The sequence below is a fragment of the Gymnoscopelus microlampas genome (assembly GCF_963454915.1).
Source record: "Gymnoscopelus microlampas genome assembly, chromosome: 1".
Lineage (NCBI taxonomy): Eukaryota > Metazoa > Chordata > Actinopteri > Myctophiformes > Myctophidae > Gymnoscopelus > Gymnoscopelus microlampas.
Genome location: NC_139962.1, coordinates 16,844,693 through 16,865,356, shown reverse-complemented (window position 1 = coordinate 16,865,356; position 20,664 = coordinate 16,844,693). Strand labels below are relative to the sequence as shown.

Genomic DNA, 20,664 nt, shown 5'->3' with positions numbered 1-20,664 from the left:
TCATCTCATCTTCTGTTCTCAGCTCTCCCTTTACAGACCTCTGTCTACACCCCACCACCACCACCACCACCCATGGGCACAGACGTGTCTTCTTTCACTGTATTCATCTCCTCTTTAAGGTCCCCTCTCCTCCTGTCCCCTATCCTCCCTGCTCCTCTTCTCTCCTCATCTCTTCTCCTCTCTCATACTCTACTCTGATACATTTCTTACTCTTTCTGCCTGAAAGTTTGGCAAAAATGATACCATATTTTGCTTATGACAACTGAACATCTGAGTACTGGAGAAGATGAAGGTTGTGACAGATGACAGCAGTAGAAATGAGTGCTCATAGGGGAAACTAGTTTTAGTTGCAAGGTGATGTTTAATTTATAGTTACTTACTGTAGTGACTATACAGCTCCAAGTTCCTAAATGTTTCTTGTTTAAAAATCTGTCAAGTGATTCTCTGCATGACTTGAGCTACAGTACATTGGAATGAATTTACAAAACGACCCCAGTTCAATCTATACTCAGCCATTCATAACAGATGGTCAAACATCTTGGCCATGCTCCCCCGTGACATCAAGACTTATTGTAACATTACTCTCATGAGACAATATTACATTAACCCTTGCAATGAGACGACTCACCTTCACCTACCATGCTGTCCCTTTTAAGACTTGTCACCAGGTGAAAAATGGCTCGGAACAAGGAGACATCAGTCCAGCACATCCGGTTAGATCCCTGTGTAGTAGAGTAATAGTAAACCTACTGTAACACAGTCTTTTATGAGACATGGCAGTAGGATTACTCTCACCCTACTGCCCATGCTCCCATGCATATGCATATGCCTGTGTGCGTGTGCGTGTGCGTGTGCGTGTGCGTGTGCGTGTGCGTGTGCGTGTGCGTGTGCGTGTGTGTGTGTGTGTGTGTGTGTAAAGTCATACATTGAATGTGTAGGTCATGTGTCGGTGTGTGTGTGTGTGTGTGTGTGTGTGCAAGTTCAAGCTTGTCCGTCCCCTGTGTGGATGTGCGTGTGTGCGTGCGTGTGTGTGTGTGTGTGTGTGTGTGTGTGTGTGTGTGTGTGTGTGTGTGTGTGTGTGTGTGTGTGTGTGTGTGTGTGTGTATACTGCTGTTAAGTGTGAGCGTATAGGGGGAAGGGGAGGTTGAAATGATAGTGAGTGACAGTAACAACTGCTGGTTGCACGATCTCCACATACTGTAGCAGCGGCTTTCATTAGAAAGCTGGACTGACGTGCTGTTATACTCAGTTATACTCAGTCCCACTGTATATTCTGCTGAACAGAAACTGTGTCTAAGATAACTTGGCTTAATGGGTTCTTCTCAGTGAGCTGTGAGCTGTGTGTGTGTGTGTGTGTGTGTGTGTGTGTGTGTGTGTGTGTGTGTGTGCGTGTGCGCGTGCATCTGTCTGTGCGTGCGTGTGTGCAGCAGGAGTGTAAACGTGCTGTTAGCGTGTGTGTGTGTGTGTGTGTGTGTGTGTGTGTGTTTGTGTGCGTCTGTGCGTGCGTCTGTGCGTGCGTGTGTGCAGCAGGAGTGTGAACGCGTGTGTTTCTCTGTTAGCGTGTGTGGGTGGGTGTTTACTGAAGCTCGATTAATTTCCTCTCCAGTGAGGAGGAGACTGGCCCTGTATATTGTCCCCTTTCTGTAGTGGTATGGCTGGAATTAATTTGTCTACACACGCATATGTGTGTGTAGGCAAATAATGGGGCATCAATTATGAATGAATATGACTGAAGTGCAAGCCGAAAGAAGGAATTCTGCAGAGTCACAGATGACAAGTCAAAAGAGGGGTGCATTGGTCATAGAGTACACATAACCGTATAGTCAAAAGCTTCTCAGTAAAAGGGAAAAAAAAGTTCAGGTTTCCAACAATGCAGCATACAGTTTAGTCTTGAATTTCATACAGGGCATTACGAGTCCCTGTCAAACCAGATTGGTCTGTTTGTAACAATGTCCCTAATATTCAGCAGACAGAAAAGCAAAATGATGCTAATGGATATGTCAAGAAAGCAGCCCTGTCGTGATGGTAATGCATTGTAGTGCTGAGGGAAAACTTTTAAATGTGTGTTTGACTGCCTCATTTGACTGTCACTTACTTTATCCTGAAGCATTATCAAAGAATGCCAGTCATATCAACAATAGTAGTCTGTTGCAGCAGTTCATTCCCTGAAGAACCTACAATTTAAAGTGTTAACATCCTTTTCATTGGCCTATTATAGCAGCACAGACACAGAAATATGCATTTGCTGTACCATCATAAAATACACGACAAAAGTATTCTACTGAGTCTGTGCCCTCGGTATGACCTTGGCCTCTCTCGAGGGACAGTGCCATGTGTCTTCTCAGCTGTGGAGAGTTAAAAGAAAGAAGAAGAAAAGGGGTGGGGAGTCTTCAAACCACTAACCATGTTCCTTATGTTCAAAGAATTGATACCCCCACCACATGATTGATGTCTCTGTGTGCACGGGCCATGTATATTTCTGGAGATGGGGATCGGGGTAACAGTGGGTGTGATGACTAATCTTGCATCCGGACAATTTTGATCCTTTTGGCTGGTAAGAGACAGGAGCATGGTGCCGTTACGTCTCTGGCATCAGCTGCACTAAGCCTCTGGGCTTAAGAAGTATAGACCCAGTGTAAAGACTACCACTACAAAGGCTGTATGCTGCAAATAGTGTCAGAAAGGCTAGATTACATCTTGCATGTGTCACTTTTCTCTCGCACTCATCAGATCACATTGCATTATAACTCGAGATGATACACTAGACGATTGTGATAAAACATGACCAAAGTTTGAAAAAGAAGTTCCGAATAGACATACAGTAAGCTGGGCAACTTTGACTAACAGCACCCTCTGCTGCTGATAGTAGACACATTCACATGAGTCAGTGTAGACAAGCCAAAAATTAGGAATAGGGGTTAGCTGGACAATTTACAACTCACAGCACCCTCTACTGCTCATAGATTCAAAGGAGCCAGTGTAGATAACCAACTGACTAACTGGCTGGTATGTTAAAAGAAAATTATATACTATCTGGGTCTTTCTTTACTAACGTTGACAGGATCATGTCTGAGATAAACAAGAGATTTGTTTGAGCACTGATTTTATTCAAATGTTTTCAAAGGAAAGAGCAAGGAAAGGATTGATGAATCCAGCACAGAGTCAGGTGAGAGTGGCAGGGGGAAATAATCATGGTAACATGTACAATGAATCTTTTTTCTTTCTTTTTTCATTCCTGCTAGACATGGAAATAAAAAACAAACAGAAAACAGTCACATTTATTTCTCTTTTGGCTAAAATTATAAAAGAAATTACGGGTTGCGGGTTTTTTTTTTGTCCAAACAAATGCTATCTACCTCCTCATCATCATCAGCCATCAATCAGTACCTTACACATCCACTATAATCAACTAGGATTATATCAAATTCCCAATGTCATTTCTAATGAAATATCACTGTTCTCAAACTACTTCACACATAAATGTCATTTCCATAGACCTACATTGTTATACATGTAGTGAGTCAAGCGAGAATAGTTTTTTTTTTTCCGTATTAACAAAAGTAATATCGTTGGCATTTATTATTTAATATGCAGTATGACAGAAGTGCCAAAATTCAGATTTGGTCAAAGAAGACATTGCTATAACAACACTGCAACCAAAAAGAGTGGCAGTTTGTCCATTTCAGGGGAAACAGAGAAGAGGTAAAGGACAGTAGTGTCTCATCTCAGAATCTGCCCCTTAATATTTTGTAGAGAGTTGGCAGGAGAATGCGCTGAATAAAGGTATCAAATCCTTTTTCTCATCTCCACAACGTTTCAGGAAAACGTCATTTAAAGCAGAAGCCAGTTAAGCACAATGTATACTTCGCTGTATGACAGTGGTGCTCGCAGACAGTCTTACTATATAATGAAGCATAAATTGGACTTTAGATGTTTGACTTCAGAATCTCTCAAACATTGCATCACAACAAAAAGAAGAAAAAATGGGTGGGTGGGTGGGTGGGTGGAAGAAAAGACAAATAAAGTTGAGGCAAAGCGCAAGGATTTCTGCAGACCAAGAAGAGAACTATTTAATGTGGGAGACATCAAAGTCCTAATCAGCCAGCTCCTGAGCGTGGCTTTTATTCTGCGTAGTCCATTGTGGTGAAGAGGGCTGTACCTGCAAACCCGACCACACCAGCACACACAGAAGAATGAGGTAGATCATTGGTCACACTGACCTCTAGAGAAAAACAAAAACAAAAAAAAACAAAAAAAATCTCCCAATGAATTTCATTCTGTGTAAAACTTTATGTAATTTAATAAAAGTACAGCTCTTGGTTAATATCACATCTCAAAGTAAAAAAAAATATAACAGGGAAAAAGATGATGGAATTGCTTTGCTGTGAGCTTGTCACGATTTTATCTTGTGTGTATTGCAGCTGGACTCTAGTTGTCTTTATTGCTACCAGGAAATGAATCAATCAAGCACTCCATGGATTCCTCATGAGTTAACACATATTGTGATCAACCAATTACAATATGATACCTTATCAGCCTACAGTTCCTTTAGATTGGTAGCAGGATGTTTAATGTGGCGTAAAGAAGGCACAATTTCCAATAATAAATTCATTAATTTTCTAAGGATGTTGTCTGTAACAGTTGTCCTTGTAGTAGAAAATTGATTTACTTCATGACAACCGATAAAACCAAAACAAAGCAACATCGAGATTTCAGTGCAAGCAAGCATTTTTTTATATTTCACAAATAAACTAACTATAAAATCTTTGAAATTTTCCTCAGGGAAAAATATTTAAATCTCATGCAGTTTGAATATCACATCACACATGGGTATCCTATGGCATTTGTTTGAGAATCCTTGGAAAAGACGAAAATGTACACGTTTCTTATCAAAATAAAACTTGTTTTTCCTTGATTAGCCAGCTGCTTGAGTCCATTTACATGGTCATAATGTTCCACCATAAAAGTTGAGGCTGTGCAAAGTGTTCATGGGTCTGGTCCAATCAAAGAAGGCCATGACTGCTATCAACGTGATGCCATCAACAATTGCCAACATCCTCCATTACAAGGGGTAATCAAAGGCTAAAATCAAAAACACAGCAAGGATAAATATCATCAAAATGTCAATCAATATGTTTCTGCACCAATGTCACCAGGAAAAACAGTTATTATAATAAAGTGTCCAAAGTTATAATGTTGCTTTATGACATTTATATGAATGTGGAAACGCAATGGCTGGTGGTAAGTCAAAATACATACGTACGGTTACTTGCTGTGTTGACTATAAGGAGAAGAGTTGTTAGATGAATCCACCTGTTGCTGAGTGCCATTGTCCTGAGGAGGATTGAGATGTTCACAATGAGAAAAAAAAAAGAACTTCACAAATTACAATATATTTGATTTGAAAGCATTAAGAAACCAGGTCCCTAGATAAACTCATGGGTTTGAGGATGCAAATGTTTGGTGGACTGTACACTGTACTGTACACTCTGTACACCTCAATGTTAATGTAACTGAGAGTGTACAAATGGAACCAAAGTTTTTACTTACAGATGCAGTCTGAATATTGTGGTATTGTGGTATGTAGCCTCCTTGCACTTGATTTGCTGCAATGTACTGTCAAAATGAAAAAGAAAAAATACATATTTAACAATTTTCAACCTGGCGTCCTTATTTTGGGCATGTCAATACAGGCAAAAAAAGACAAAATCTTTCATTACAAAACAAGACAAAAGAGAAGAAAATAAAAGATCTACAAGCTCACAAGGGCACACTATCACACTGATTGATGTGTGTTTCATTAAATTGTTGATGGTTATATTATAGTATATAGACAATCTCATATACAATCTCACAGTAAGTGGTTAATCAGACTAATCGATTTAGTCGATTATAAAAGATCTATTCGCTTTATTTTGTTCGGTTTATTGATTCAATAAGAAGAACGAAACAAAAAGAAAATCCCTACGTTTACGTCGGTTATTGGTTCTAAATATCGTTTGATACATTTCGGTTATCCCATTAAAACCGGGAAAGCATCCATGTCATTTTAGATTTTGGCGATGGCTATCAAAAAATAGCAGATCTACAAGCTCACAGCGCGTCACTTCGTGCCGCGCTGCGAACTTGTACATCTGCTATTTTTGAACATTTTTGAAAAATTTTGAAAGTGTGAGAACTACTGATTTTGTAGAATCGGCCTCAGGTCTTAATGGGTTAATTGCCCAGCCCTACTAGTGACATCACTGGGATAGAACATCAGTGGTGCTTCAGAGACGCACAGACAACTGCTCAGTTTTATGGCTGCTAATGGAACATTAACCCCACAACCAATATATCCTCGCTGTCGGGCTGAAACCTTGCATCTTCACATTTCATCTTTTTATGTTTTTTTAAATAAATGAATGCTCTATTGTATACAATGTTATATGAAGAAAATAAAAAAATCACGATGTATTGTGAAGTTGTAGATCTGCTATTTGTGGAATAAAAAATAAATATAATTATTTGCCTATAATTACATGCCCAAAATGCCAAGATGAAAGTGGTTAAGTCTGTCTGTTGGTTTCATAAATATTTAATCAATGAAAAGCATTAACGAGAGCTTGTGACAAATAATACATTGGATCAGATCGGAACACAGGTTCCATTTTCTGAAAAGTAACGGTTTTGGACATACAAGGTTTTGGCCTAAGGGACATTAGAGAGATAATGTCCTTTTTGTGTCTCATTTTAAAATATCACATGCATTGCCTTTATGGCATTTTCATTTGCTTATTAAGTGATGTTCTGTCATTATGTCTACACATGCTCTCCATTTCTGTGTATTCGATATGCATGGTGATGCGGCGTATCTCCTCACCGCTCCAGTGTTTCCCAATGACATATGGCTCATCTGCTGAGTAAGTATGCCTGTGGGGTGCAGTGACATGGAGGGATCCACAGAGGGAGACATAACAGCGGCCTGCATTGAAAAGTAGTTCATTTTCAGTTACAGTACATTCAGATAGCGGCTTTACACAAGTGAGCGAGTTACATGCGGAATACAGAAATAGCGGGTTTCAAATTGCCTCCCAGACACATCTCCCTATTAAAAGGAGTTTTATTAATAATTAGCAAGAATCTAGCATGTGTTATAATATAATTTACATTTATTGGCCCACAAAGCATGCAAGACTCAACATTTACCAGGGGAAAAATAATAGACACAGATAGATGTTCTGAGTGAATGTCAATATACAACGCAACATTCATTTATTAGGTCTTCAGTTGCCATTTACATGCTGGCTTTCCCTTTAATCTCAACACTTCTAAGGAATAGAGCATTTCCTAGGCAAAGGCGGGGGAGGGGAGAATCCAGCACAGACACTTGTTCTACTGGAAACCATCTGTTGGAGGAGTCATACAGCCTCAGAGTCATAAGACTGTCTCTGCCCCAGGCATTTCCTGCTGGACTGCATGAAGGGTGGGGGCGGGGTGGGGGCGTATATCATTTCCATTCTTCCATTTCTGCAGCCTGGCAGCACCCAGGCACAGAATCACATACACACACGCATGCACAGTCGCTCTTTCTCCCTTATTCGTGTGTGCACACACACACACACACACACACACACACACACACACAGACACAGACACACACACACACACACACACACACACACACACACACACACACACACACACACACACACACACACACACACACACACACACACACACACACACACACACACACACACAGGATGGCAGTTTCCCAGAATTCAGCTCTTCTGTGGAAGTTGTTAGTTTAACTTAGTCAGCAGAACAGGCTGATTAAAGTAACATTCTCTGTTCTTAGCTGTGTTAGGCACATTTGCCTTTTCCATACATAGTACGGGGGCAGTGGTTTTCGACATGGGGTCTAGGGACTCCTCTGAGGGGTTCCGCAGCCAAATGAGGAGTAGTTTAATGTCACTATAAGCAATTCAGTTGCAATTGTAATTCAGTATTACAATATCAAAAATGTAGGCCCATATGAGTGACCATTCTAACAAAATGGTCTCTTACCGGGTGCTGCATGATATAAGGTTGATGTGCCATCCAGGAAGAATGATTCTGTACCTGAATTAGAGGTGGAGAGAAAGATGAAGACAGAGAGGAAGAGAACAGGGTTCTTCAATGAAAACTTTCACTTAAAGTTACAAACTGCATTCAAATAAAATCCTCTATTATCATGTCCACAATACTCGCACAGTCACATTCGCACCAAACCTGTGCACAAACACACCCACATGACACAACCTCGAGGGTCCCGACTATTATACCTTAACATTAACATGTGTCTCCTATTCTGACTGTGTTCACACATTATTTAGTCACATTGCCTGGCATTACAATGCTTTCCCAGTAAACACTTAAACCAGATCTCTCTTTTCCACTCCGAATGCTCCACCCGTCACTTCCTCCATTATATTTAAAGACTCAGGAAACTGCGTTTCACTCGTGCTGTCATCAGACTCATTTTTTGGGGAGCTGACCTTTTCACTTTGGTCTGGTTAGTTTCATGTTATGATCCAAGCTATCTATCACCTTGATACCCAAGGCGCTGCAGACTTCCACTATGGACAGACAAATGTTGCCCCCTTACTCACTCACTCACTCACTCACTCATGGACGCTAGGTGAAGGCTTTTCTTTTACTTTTTACATAATTTTATCTCACTATGCAAAGCATCTGGGGAAATATGCATATAATGGGGCGGGTGGGGCATTTACAGGAGTCACAGGATTTGATAGATAACCAGACACCAGAACTTTAACACCAGAAATGCAAGAATGCAAGTTCCTGACATGTTTCAGCGCAACATAATTTCATTATCCACCATTTTTGCCACACATGTGCTGCGGGTCTGCTGCACTGGCTTTATGCTTGCTATTTCGCGTGCACATAAACAAAAAAAGCACATAGGCCACAGTAGCATGACCAGTGTAGTACATACATAAGCACATCATGTGAGAACAACACAAGCCACTGTGAATCAAGTCCAAGGAGTCTTTGACAGTACCTGGTAGGCAGAGACTGGAGACATGTAGGGACTCATGGTAGACTGTGCAGTCATCATCCTATTGGCCAAAGGATAAGGAGAAGGATAGAACCTATCCAGCAGAGAGCATTGGAAAAAACAACAAATGAATGTAAGAAAGCTGATCTGGAAATCTAATATGTTTAACAGCCCTGTATGCAACGTACCCATTCTGCATAGGTATTGAAGAGGGGTCATAGGTGAGAGTCATTGTGCCCTGAAAGGTACAGAATGCAGAATGTTAAAGTGTATTCACACTGGGCACAACACAATTGTTTTTGAGTAATGCGATTAAATATGAATCACTCAAGGCCTATTTTATACATTATCATACAAAGGAGTCGTGTAAAAATAGCAAAAATAGCAACAAGCTCATGACAGCTTGTTTTCAAAATGTCACAAGATGTGATTCAAGCAACGCTATTATTTTCCTTAACTCAAAACCAGGCCGAATTTGTGAGTTTGCTGCCCTCGAAAGGTTAAATACTATATAGTATATATTCTATTACTGCATGTAACGACCAGGATCTCTCAGCAGGAAACCTGGGTGGATTGTGCAGTCCGGGTAGGGAATGAGGCTTTGCCCCAGGTGAAGGAGTTTAAGTATCTCGGGGTCTTGTTCACGAGTGAGGGGAGGACGGAGCAGGAGATCAGCCGGAGAATCGGAGCAGCAGGAGCGGTATTGCAGGCGCTGTACCGCACTGTGGTGGCGAAAAGAGAGCTGAGCCAGAAGGCAAAGCTCTCGGTCTTCCGAGCAATCTTCGTTCCTACTCTCACCTATGGTCATGAAGTGTGGATCATGACCGAAAGAATAAGGTTGCGGGTACAAGCGGCCAAAATGAGTTTTCTCAGACGGGTGGCTGGCATCTCCCTTAGAGATAGGGTGAGAAGTTCGGTCACCCGGGAGAGACTCGGAGTAGAGTCGCTGCTCCTTCGCTTGGAAAGGAGCCAGCTTAGGTGGTTCGGGCATCTAGTACGGATGCCTCCCGAGCGTCTCCCTAGGGAGGTCCTCGCTGCACGTCCCACTGGGGGCAGACCAAGGACCAGATCGGCGGATTATATCTCCACACTGGCCTGGGAACGCCTCGGGATCCCCCAGGAGGAAGTTGCTAATGTTGCTCAGGAGAGGAAAGTCTGGAGCTCTCTGCTGGAACTGTTGCCCCCGCGACCCGACTCCGGATAAGCGGTTGAAGATGGATGGATGGAACGGCCAGGATTCAAACCCGGTCCCCCGCATGGGAAGGGACACCAAAGCCAAACATCTTACTCACCAGCCTTGGCCTCCGGAGATATTAGGCTTTTGGTCTTCAGGCAGAGGCTCTGAGCCACTGCTACACTCACTCCCCTTTGACCTCCCCCATCGGGAAACCCGATCCGGGTCACGGCAACAATGTAACGCCTGGGATTCGAACCCAGATCTCCCTCGGGCGGGAAGGAACGCTAAAGCCAAACATCTTATCCACTAGCCTAAAGGGGAATCTTTCATTGGCTGGGGGAAATATTAGGCTTGGCTGGTCTTCAGGTGGTACATATATACTACTAATATATGTGTCACAGTATGATTGGAAAACCAGTCAGATTGAAAAAAGGTGCACTTGTTTTCACCGACGGAGGCGCATCCTCTGAAGGGGACTTGAGCCACGAGAGGCACCGCAGAGCGAGCCGCCAATGCAGAGCGTTGCAAGTCACCTTCAGCCGACTCAGCGCCGTGCGTGAGTTATGTTCCGATAGGGACAAAATCGGAAATCATCGTCCCCCTAGTCTCTGTTAGCCTGGTAAACCCTCCCTCCAGAAATCTCATTTGTATTTTGGGCGGGAGTAATGTAGCTTTGATGTCCAAGTGGCCCTTTGATGTCCAATTAAGCCACTTTAGGCTGCAGTGATTATCACCAGGAGTAATTGGTTTGTCTTTGATGTTAATGAGCAGCTTGTATGAAAGGTGTATTGATTAATGACGTGTGAACCACTCTGCACTGATTGGCCTACCCCCGCTGTCAATCACAAAACAATGAGCGAGGACGCTGATTGGAGAGTCCATTTGGTGGACGAGCAAGAAACGCCCAGATAAGCCTTCAGGCCAGACTCACTCCTGAAATCAAATGGAAATGAGAATTCCGGAGGGAGGGGCTTTACCAGGCTACGTCTCTGTACCTCCGAGACGTCATTTCTTTTTTTGACGAGGGCCCCGCCCCGCCGTGGGGGAGCGCGGGAGGTGAACTTGAAGAAAACGAGCACTGCTTTTTCAATCTGGTTTTCCAATCATACTGTAAGATTTGCACTATTTTTACCTTCTATAGTATAGAAGGTTAAAAATAGGGCATCGACAACATTGTTAGTGCTTATACTCACCAGTACACCTAAAGCTAACACAAATATTATTAATCTTATTAGCTGCAGCTGTGTAGCTTACATCACAGTGTACCAAGGTCAGCCAAGCCTATTTTTACCTGTCTTCCTTTAGAGGGCAGCAAAAGGCAAATTTGGCCAGGTGTTGAGTTACATTTTAAAAAGCTGCCATGATGACATAGCTACAAACACCAGAAGAATGAAAACAAAACAATCAATTAAATTCTTCTCACAAAAGTGTTTCATGATCTATTATTCCTTCAATACAATATCACGCAGGGCAACAAACAGAGGCTGGTGAAAGATTACAAGAGGCACAGTGGCAGAGAGATACATACTAGTCTCAGGTCCCCTTCCCTGGTCCATGTTCGTCCATTGGGAACAAATGGACTGTGAGTGTGTTTCTTCCTCTGGCCATCTGCAAACTTACACAGGAGGGGCTCAGAGGGGGCTGGGACAGAGAAGATGAACGGTTAGAAAGCTTCACGTCACTGTTCCTCACTAATAGTTATCATCAACATCGTTATCTATTGACACAACCAAGTTTAAACAAAGAACGAATGGATTCATACCCAGGGCTCCCGTCGCTGTCTTGATGAATTTCCCATTAAAGTGGGAGATTACGGCATTACACTGCTCTGTTGTGTCCATCCTGAGGGAAGAATCAATAAGCCTAGCTAAATCACCTTCAAATATACAAAGAGCCCTCAATCCTTTTTTCCTTTACCGGGATTTCAACACCCAGGTTTATGAATTAAAACGGTCACATGCTGAATTCTCCTTAAAGTGATGTTTAACTTAGGTAGAATCTTGGGTTTTATAGCTACCTGGCCAATGGCCATGCAGCTATAAGTGCAAATAGTGTTGATCATATTTATATGTTGCTTCTGAGCTCCATAAACGAGAAACCAGAAGAAGCCAAATAAAGTACCAGGACCTGGTATTTTATTCATAAGCAGAATCTGCTGTGTTGTTTGTTTATGACCCAAGGTTAACTTAAAACTAAACATCTTCTTAAACTCACCTGGCAAAGCCCACGCCTCGGCTGTTGCCACTGTAGTCTCTGAGGACCCTTGTGGAGACCACCTGGCCGAACGGCATGAGCATGCTTTCCAGTTCCTGCTCATCCACGGAGAGAGGCAGGTTGGAGATGTAGAGGTTTGTGGGGTCCTGTTCCTGCTGCTGCTCAACAAAACAAAGAGGGAAAAGCGACCATGGTAGTGAATGTCATGTACTGTGTGGTGTGGTGTGATGTGCTGCATGTCATGTCAATGAAATTTACCATATTCACATGGTAGCCATTTTGCGCTTACATCCTACTTGGCCATTGGTGGGGCACGGCCCACAATATCTAATATTGTTTAGTATTGGTATACATGTCTTTGTTTTTCAATGCCTTTAATTGATTTAATTATTCCATAGCCACACCCCCGACCTCTATACCCCTCCACCTCCACCCGCGCACTACCAGCTATGCAGGTTTGTGTGTAACTGTTGACAATTAGGAGAATGGAAACAGGTGTTCCAAGCTGGGCAACTGTAGCCAAGCCTACAGTCACACACAACACAGACAAGACAAACACTGCCTGCGACTGAACATTTCTTTTTTTTTAACAAAAGATATTCTTTGGGCTTTTTCTACCTTTATTGATAGTAGATAGTGGAGATGGACAGGAAACAGGGAGAGAGGGACAGGGAGTGCCACACAGCAGAGGTCATCGGGAACGGGATTCAAACCCGCAACATGCTGTCAGGCTGCATTAGAGCCTATATGTGGTATGTACCTGGACCACTAGACCAGGCTAAACATTTCTATTTTTCTTTTTTCCTACTATTCTAAATTGCTGCTTGCAGCCCTCGCAGTTTCACCAGGAACTACACATTTCTAGTTGATCTCATTATTCCAGAATTTTTGTTTTTGTTTTTGATTCTTTCACGCCTAATTCAAACACTGCACTCAAACACTGGTTCAGCTGCTATGCTACTCCTTCATTAGCTGGTGAATTTGCACCATAGAAACAGGAAAGATAAGATAACCATTTCTCTCATCAAGAATCCATGTTACTAAATCATGATTGGGATGACAGTGAAGCTAACTGGAATTGGAAGAAGGCATCGGATGTAGGCTAAGACAATGAAGGCGTCTTCAATAATTTATTTCTCCAACTCATGCTCCCTCCACCCTCACCCTCACACACACTCCACTTCCTCTACTGTGGAGTAGATTAAGGCCTGCCCTAAAGCCTGCAGCAGGAGAGTAACGTAGCTTAGCTACCACATCACATGCATGTCCTCCTAGGACTCGCAGCTTGATACCCATCTCTCAAAATTAACCCTTCATCTCGGAAGTTTCTACCGTGCAATACAGGGACACAGTCAGAGCTAGGGACGGTTATGAGGGAAATGATGACCCAGAGAAATTATACTATGTACCAGGACAAACTGAAACACAAATGCACTCGACAAATGCACTCGAGGCCAAAACACAGAATCTCTTATTATCCAAATAAATCCAAAGAAAGCCATACTTTAATTAATCCCAGTGACATAGCATTATCTAAAATCAGAAGTTGTATGACCAAAGCCCATACTAGGATTTGATATTGTGCCGATGCTAACATAAATTAGCATGAATGCTAAATGGCTAACAATTCAGCTACCTACAGTACTAATCTGCATTAATCTATGGAGCCTAGCTAGAATGGAGGGATGGTTTGGGGGCAGGGAGCTGCTGGTCCATGTGCTTGTGCTTGTACTGTTGACTGATGGGGTATTTGGCAGAGAGAAATGTGACATCTGGTTTCTGCAGTGAATGTAAATGGGGTCACAGGAAGAACAGCCAGTCAGCTGAGGCCATGTGACTGCTTCACTGTCTCTCTCAAACTCACACACACACACACACACACACACACACACACACACACGGACACATACAAGCATCAACGAAGCCCAAACCCGCACAAAACAAACAAAACCACACACACACACACACACACACACACACACACACACGAAGATACCCATGCATGTGAAAATGAATACGTATGCCAGCATATCTCACCTTGGCCATCTGGGCTTGGATCCCGCTGGTTTTGAGAGCGTGCACGGCCTTCAGAGCTGCGGCTGGGCTGTCAAAGTCCACAAAGCCATAACCTATAATCGGTCAAATAGGAATATTGAAAAAAAATGTTTTTAAATAAAAACATCCTTTGATTTGACAGGAACCAACTAATGTTAAATGTTGTCCTACACCACCATTTACATAAACCTCATCAACTAATACCTACCTTTACATTTGTTGGTCGTCTTATCCAGGATTGCCTTTGCGGACTGGATTTTTCCGTACCTGAGAGCACATGCACATGAAGATTACTATCATGAAATATGTATGACGTACCACGCACAATATGACATCACAGACCAACCATTATGTCTAATATACAGTGATGCTGATTTAAAGTACATTATGTTATTTTTATGTTATGTTTATTTATTTGGCATGGACATCACAATCACATTGGACGAACCAGATACATTGCTTAAAGTGTATATAGCACAAGTGCACGTTTTCGACACCTGTCCACAGAAAGATTTCACAGTAATAATGTTATTTTTGTATGTGCCAATGCCCATGTCTCTACTGTATGTCTCTGTCCATTTTGGAATTAATTTGTGAAAACATGACTGACCAAAAAATAATATTAGCCAAATGACAAATATCACAAAAGTATAAAAGTTAGATTCATGACAGCTAATTAGAATACAGCATTAAAAGTCAAAACAGAGTAGACATGTTGACAAATCATTGTAGAAACACACTCATGATGCAAGACCTGCATAAAACCAACATGAACTATCCCACAGATTTATTTATACTAGGACACACACACACACACACACACACACACACACACACACACACACACACACACACACACACACACACACACACACACACACACACACACACACACACACACACACACACACACACACACAGTAGTCCTGTCACAATTATTACATAATCGTCTGATCGCAATTATTTGAGATAATCTCAATTATTTTGCATAATCGTCATAATCGTTTCCATGTTGAAAAATGTTCATATATTTTTTAAATAGCAGATCTACAAGCTCACAGTGCAGTGCATTGTGAGCTTGTAGATCGGCTATTTCCACTATTCAAAAAAAATGATTATTACATTATTATTAAATATGTCAGTCATTTCTTTGTTACATTATTTGTCATATCTGCCTCGTGCAATTTTTGCTTATGAAGCCTAGAAGATGTAGATTTTCATATGGTCCAATGTTCAATGCCAAAAACACAATTAAATCGTTAATCGCAATTATCTGTATCTGTATATGACAATCGTCAAGTAAAATGTCGTGACAACCCTACACACACACCATACAGACTAAATGCTTAGCTTCCATCGCCATTCAAGCCTTGTTGCTATGAAAAGCCCTTTCATTTCTGCTTTGTGCTGGCAAACACCATTGGGAAGAGGAACAAAACACAAGCAAACACGACGCAAACAGCTGCTGCTGCTGGTTACATGGTTGAATGACCCTCCCATATGCTTGTAATTCTGAGGATGAGAGAGACGATACAGAACTTCAGAATCCACTGCACTAAGTGGTGGGACTGTAGCCTATACTGTCAAGCATATTCAATGGACCACTTATATCACTAACCTTTTTATAACTTGCTAGTTGCTACCCATAACACAGAAATGAATACTTTTTTTTAAAAAGATTACGTTTTGCCATTTCAGTTTTATTTTGATAGTACAGTGAAGAGAGAGACAGGAAAGGTGGGAGAGAGAGGTGGGGCGACATGCAGGATGATTTGAACAGGGGTCAGCTGCGAGGACAATAGCCTTATTATTTATGTGGTATATTGATACTTGATGATCCACCATTGAAAAACCTTTTAGCGTGTCACCAAAGGTGTGCTCTCAAACATTATTATCACTCTCATGTTGTTGTGTGTAGGGATGGGACGATATGAAAATGACATGTCACGATTATTGTGTCAAACATCATTGCGATTAACGATGTTATCGCAATTATCAAAATATGCTTAAAACTTCAAATGTCACTGTTTGATAACCACTTGAATACCCAGCATCGCTATTCTGGGGAGAACGTTTGCCAAAAATAGCCGATCTACAAGCTCGTAGAAAAAAATCGATTTGGGTAGAGAGAAATAAGAGCGTACCAAATGCGCTCTTTACAGGTCCGATTTTCTCTCTGCGATCCGATTATTGTGAGCGTTTTTTTTTATCACGATACACCATAATAATGATTATCGTCCCATCCCTAGTTGTGTGTGAATACTCACTGCTGGCACAGTTTGACCAGATCCAGGTCAGTAGTAGCAGGGGGCAGACCACGGATGTACAGGTTTGTTTTACTGAGCTGCTCCCAACCCGTGCTGCTGCTGTTGCTGCTGCTGCTGGGACTGGATGGAGCCATTGGATAGGACTGCACACAGGAAACTGACTGTCAGCAAAGTATTGAAGCTGGATGAAATGACTGAAAACCCTTTTGGGCCAATAATGATGACAGATTTCGTGAAGAATGTCTGAGAATACTGATCTGGCACACACAAAAGACGTTTGACTGGCATTGCAACTAGATAAAGTATCCCGAAAAGGAAACTTTCAGCGTCCAGCCCCCATCATTGCCCTTCTTGACCCAACACAAATTGAATGTACACATCTACAAACACACACACACACACACACACACACACACACACACACACACACACACACACACACACACACACATACACACACACACACACACACACACACACACACACACACACACACACACACGCACGCACACACACGCAAGATTGAACACATTAATATTTCATCACTGGCCTAAAACATTGTGTGAACATCATATGCATAACAGCATAATAAGCAAGTTAACGTAACAGCATAAAATGTGTTATCCTATTTAAATGTGTTAACTTATTAAAATGTGTTATCCTATATCTGCCAGTATTATATTCTTGAACATGAGCCATGGATACAGATTCACTATGCAATCAAATCTGTCCTGACTCCTGACTACTTGCTTCCTGCTTCAGTATTCATGATTAGAAGTGCGTGCACACACACACACACACACACACACACACACACACACACACACACACACACACACACACACACACACACACACACACACACACACACACACACACACACACACACACTCTAATTCGGAACCAAATCATACATCACTCACATGCAAAGCATTTCCTTCCTAACTCATTCAGTGAGTTATTCAGTCATTCAGTGAACCATTGGGTCAACCATACAACAAGAGTATAGCTTCACACCATCTGTCCATTGACCAACCAACAAATTAATGTCAACAATAGCATGTGGCCTAATCTGTCAAAATATATAACTAACACCAACGCAATGCTAAAGACAAAACTTGGAAGAAATTATTATAGCATTATTTTACCTTGAACTGTGTATGGGTCGTTAAAACAATGAACATGTTATTTTTTTAATGTTGGTATAATTTTTTGTGCACTTTTTCCCTGCCAAGAGTAGGCCTATCATGTCACCGACTGAGTTGACGCCTGGCCTCAGACACTGCAGGAGTACTGTGTTAGTGAAGCCAGTGAAAGGAAATTATATTGGTAGGTTACACAGTAGCATCATCATCATCAAAGCAGAATGCACCATTATTACACCAACACCACAACCTCATTGACTTCGGCCCTACAGGCACCACAACAAGCAATTATTTGTGGCTAGATTCAGACTGTCTCATGGGTGTGGCAAGGTGAGTTGAATCCTCTCTCTCTCCTGGTGTGGCATCCATCCGTAACCAAAGCACAGACAGACCAGGTCAGTCAACAACGGTGGTCCTAACAGTGGATATGTGTTTACAGGAGAATGTGACCTCTAAACTGATCCCTTACATCAGTGGTTCTCAACCTTTTCAGACCCGACCCCCTAAAATAATCTTGAACTATTATTACTTTTTTATTATTTGTATTGATTAATTAATTGTCACTTTAATGTCATCTAGGGACCCCCCCCCCCAGGGACCCCCCCCCCCAGGGACCCCCCCCACACACCCCCCCCCCCCCCCACACACACACACACACACACACACCCACAGAATCATGTTGGGACCCCCCTGGGGGTCCCGACCCACGGCATGAGACAGCGTCCCAATGTATCGTAAATGGGCAAAATATCTGCTTTTGCTCTCCAGCTGAATGTATACATCAATACCTAATTAAATAAAGGGTCATAATAACGTTAAATGGTCACGTTTCTCCACGAGAGGTTTATATGGATGCTTGCTTCAGTCCTGCATATTGACTTACTATGGAGCCAGGCTATAGCTAGCCACAGGATGCACTCGGTTTACTGACCCCGTTATGGAAAATGGATAAAATATCTGCTTCTTGCTCCATTACAATAGGATCCTACTGGCATTTCATCATTTATAGAATTACAGATGACTTGGGGAAATAAAGTTGCTGCCTGCCTATGGGCCATTACGCCTGAGGCTGAAGAATGGATCATCTTTCTCTCCCCAGCCCCATCCGGCCTCCAACGTCATCCTCGGTGTATCCATTCCATTCCCATTTTGACTGTATAACCGCTGAACAAAAGTGCACAAGGGGACATTTTAATAATGGTCACCCCGTTCTCAATCTTATGAGTCATATACTGATGTGATTCGATGCCTCGAAAAGTGTTCACAGTAATTTATTACCCTTTTTCTCCCCGAGAAGGGCTTACCAATGTCATTTAACGATTACGTTATTGCTTTGTCATAACAATTCGTCGAATATGCTGTTCTTTGGAGTATTTCATCGCGTTGCCTCCGGGGAGAAGGTGCGAAAAGTCGACCATATTGTGCTTATTATGTGTGTTTTTTTCAGGCCTACCTGCTTGCGATGGGTGGTCTTCAGCGGGTTGCTTGTGTTTGCAAAGATCATCCTGGAGGTTACAACGAGCTAATGCTATTATTTCCTTCTTATATCCACTATAGCAACACAAGGACCGCTAGAATAGAATCGGAAAAGGTTCGTTTAAGAGCTTATAGGCCTAAAATATCCGCATATTGGGACAGTATTCGCGAATATAGCCTTGGTGCGTATCTGTCATCTATACAGTCAGATGCATTAAACAGCCCAGCGCTGGATGGACCAAACCCTACGGTCCGGTTCATTGATCTACGACGTCCTGCCGACCGACCGCCCCACAGACCCACCTACCAGCGTTGCCAGGTTGTGCGAGAGAAACAAGCAACCAGGTCTATGAAAACGAGCTCAAAAGAAGCCACATGAGTAATTTAAATATTTTATATTCATCAGCTATTTGAAAATAGTCAATCTACAAGCTTACAACGCGTCGCGGTGTGACGCGTTGTGTGCTTGTAGATCTGCTATTTTTTTTAAAGTGAAAAATGTTAATTATTTTTTGAACATTCTAACAACACAAATATGGTACAGGAGTCCCTGGCACAAAACATTTTCAGATGGGGGTTAGGGACAAATAAAAATAATACATCCATATTAATATGGGTGTCCTTGACATGTAAATGTTTAAGAACCACTGGTTTAAACAACATTAGGAAACAAGCCCAAATAAACAACTACACTTTAGAAACAAGGCCAAAAAACCGCAACCCGTAAACGACCAATATTTACAAGCGACTTTACAGAAAAACAAGCCATGAGTGGCTTATGATAAGCGGACATGGCAACACTGCCCACCTACTACAGACCAAACCATCTTGGCAGCGGCAGGGGTGGAAACGTCTAAATACACGGTGTCGCTGCTCGATAAACGGCCCACTTCCCGTTCCGTTTAGGGGACAAAATCGTCAAAGAATGCGACGATTTTTCGTCCACGGTTCGAGCAGACACCATACGTGTTTGTGCTCGCTCTTGATCCCGCAATTGATTTGTGTACGCACCCCTCTGTTGCCTTTCGGTTGTGTGTTATCGGTCCGCATACCAAGCATTCTTTGCCCCCATCCCCCTCCCCCCTTTTTTCAACCCTTCCCCCCATCATCCAGGACACTGACATGTCACAGAATCAGGATGCAAATAAATAATAAGCAGTGTATAACTGTATAACCATATAAATGTATATCTAATTACATTGCAAATACCATCATTGAGCGTTAAAAGTATTTAGTCTTGCTAAGAGAGATTGCCTGCTGTGCCAACCCGAAAAAAATATAGTAAAC

The 20,664-nt window shown here is 42.2% G+C and overlaps 1 protein-coding gene and 1 long non-coding RNA gene across 3 annotated transcripts in view; both read right to left on the bottom strand.

The window, feature by feature from the left end:
• LOC311049974 overlaps positions 1 to 20,664 on the bottom strand; it is a 56,226-nt gene that overhangs the window by 13,430 nt on the left and 22,132 nt on the right. The gene's annotated exons all lie outside the window — the stretch shown is intronic.
• rbms1a (RNA binding motif, single stranded interacting protein 1a) lies at positions 3,087 to 19,672 on the bottom strand. 2 transcript variants are annotated; one of them, XM_084052551.1, is made up of 14 exons: positions 19,355 to 19,672; positions 16,757 to 16,899; positions 14,698 to 14,756; positions 14,472 to 14,563; positions 12,435 to 12,592; positions 11,983 to 12,062; positions 11,749 to 11,861; positions 9,232 to 9,281; positions 9,047 to 9,137; positions 8,050 to 8,103; positions 6,863 to 6,964; positions 5,551 to 5,616; positions 5,260 to 5,334; positions 3,087 to 5,082 (listed from the first exon to the last, which is right to left on the bottom strand). In XM_084052551.1, exons 1-13 carry the CDS (start codon positions 19,403 to 19,405, stop codon positions 5,266 to 5,268), a joined length of 1,128 nt encoding a protein of 375 aa, XP_083908677.1. In that variant the 5' UTR covers positions 19,406 to 19,672; the 3' UTR covers positions 3,087 to 5,082; positions 5,260 to 5,265. The 2 variants fall into 2 exon arrangements, with proteins under 2 accessions (XP_083908677.1, XP_083908676.1); XM_084052550.1 differs by having other exon boundaries at positions 5,264 to 5,334; positions 19,355 to 19,671.

Bases quoted from the DNA above. Each gene is read 5' to 3' on its own strand.
- rbms1a (XM_084052551.1), bottom strand. From the start codon at position 19,405: ATGATCTTTGCAAACACAAGCAACCCGCTGAAGACCACCCATCGCAAG. The intron at 11,862-11,982 runs GTATGAATCCAT...TCTCTGTCCCAG, and splicing joins GACAGCGACGGGAGCCCTGG to CCCCCTCTGAGCCCCTCCTG. The intron at 5,617-6,862 runs GTGAGGAGATAC...TCATTTTGACAG, and splicing joins CATTGGGAAACACTGGAGCG to TACATTGCAGCAAATCAAGT.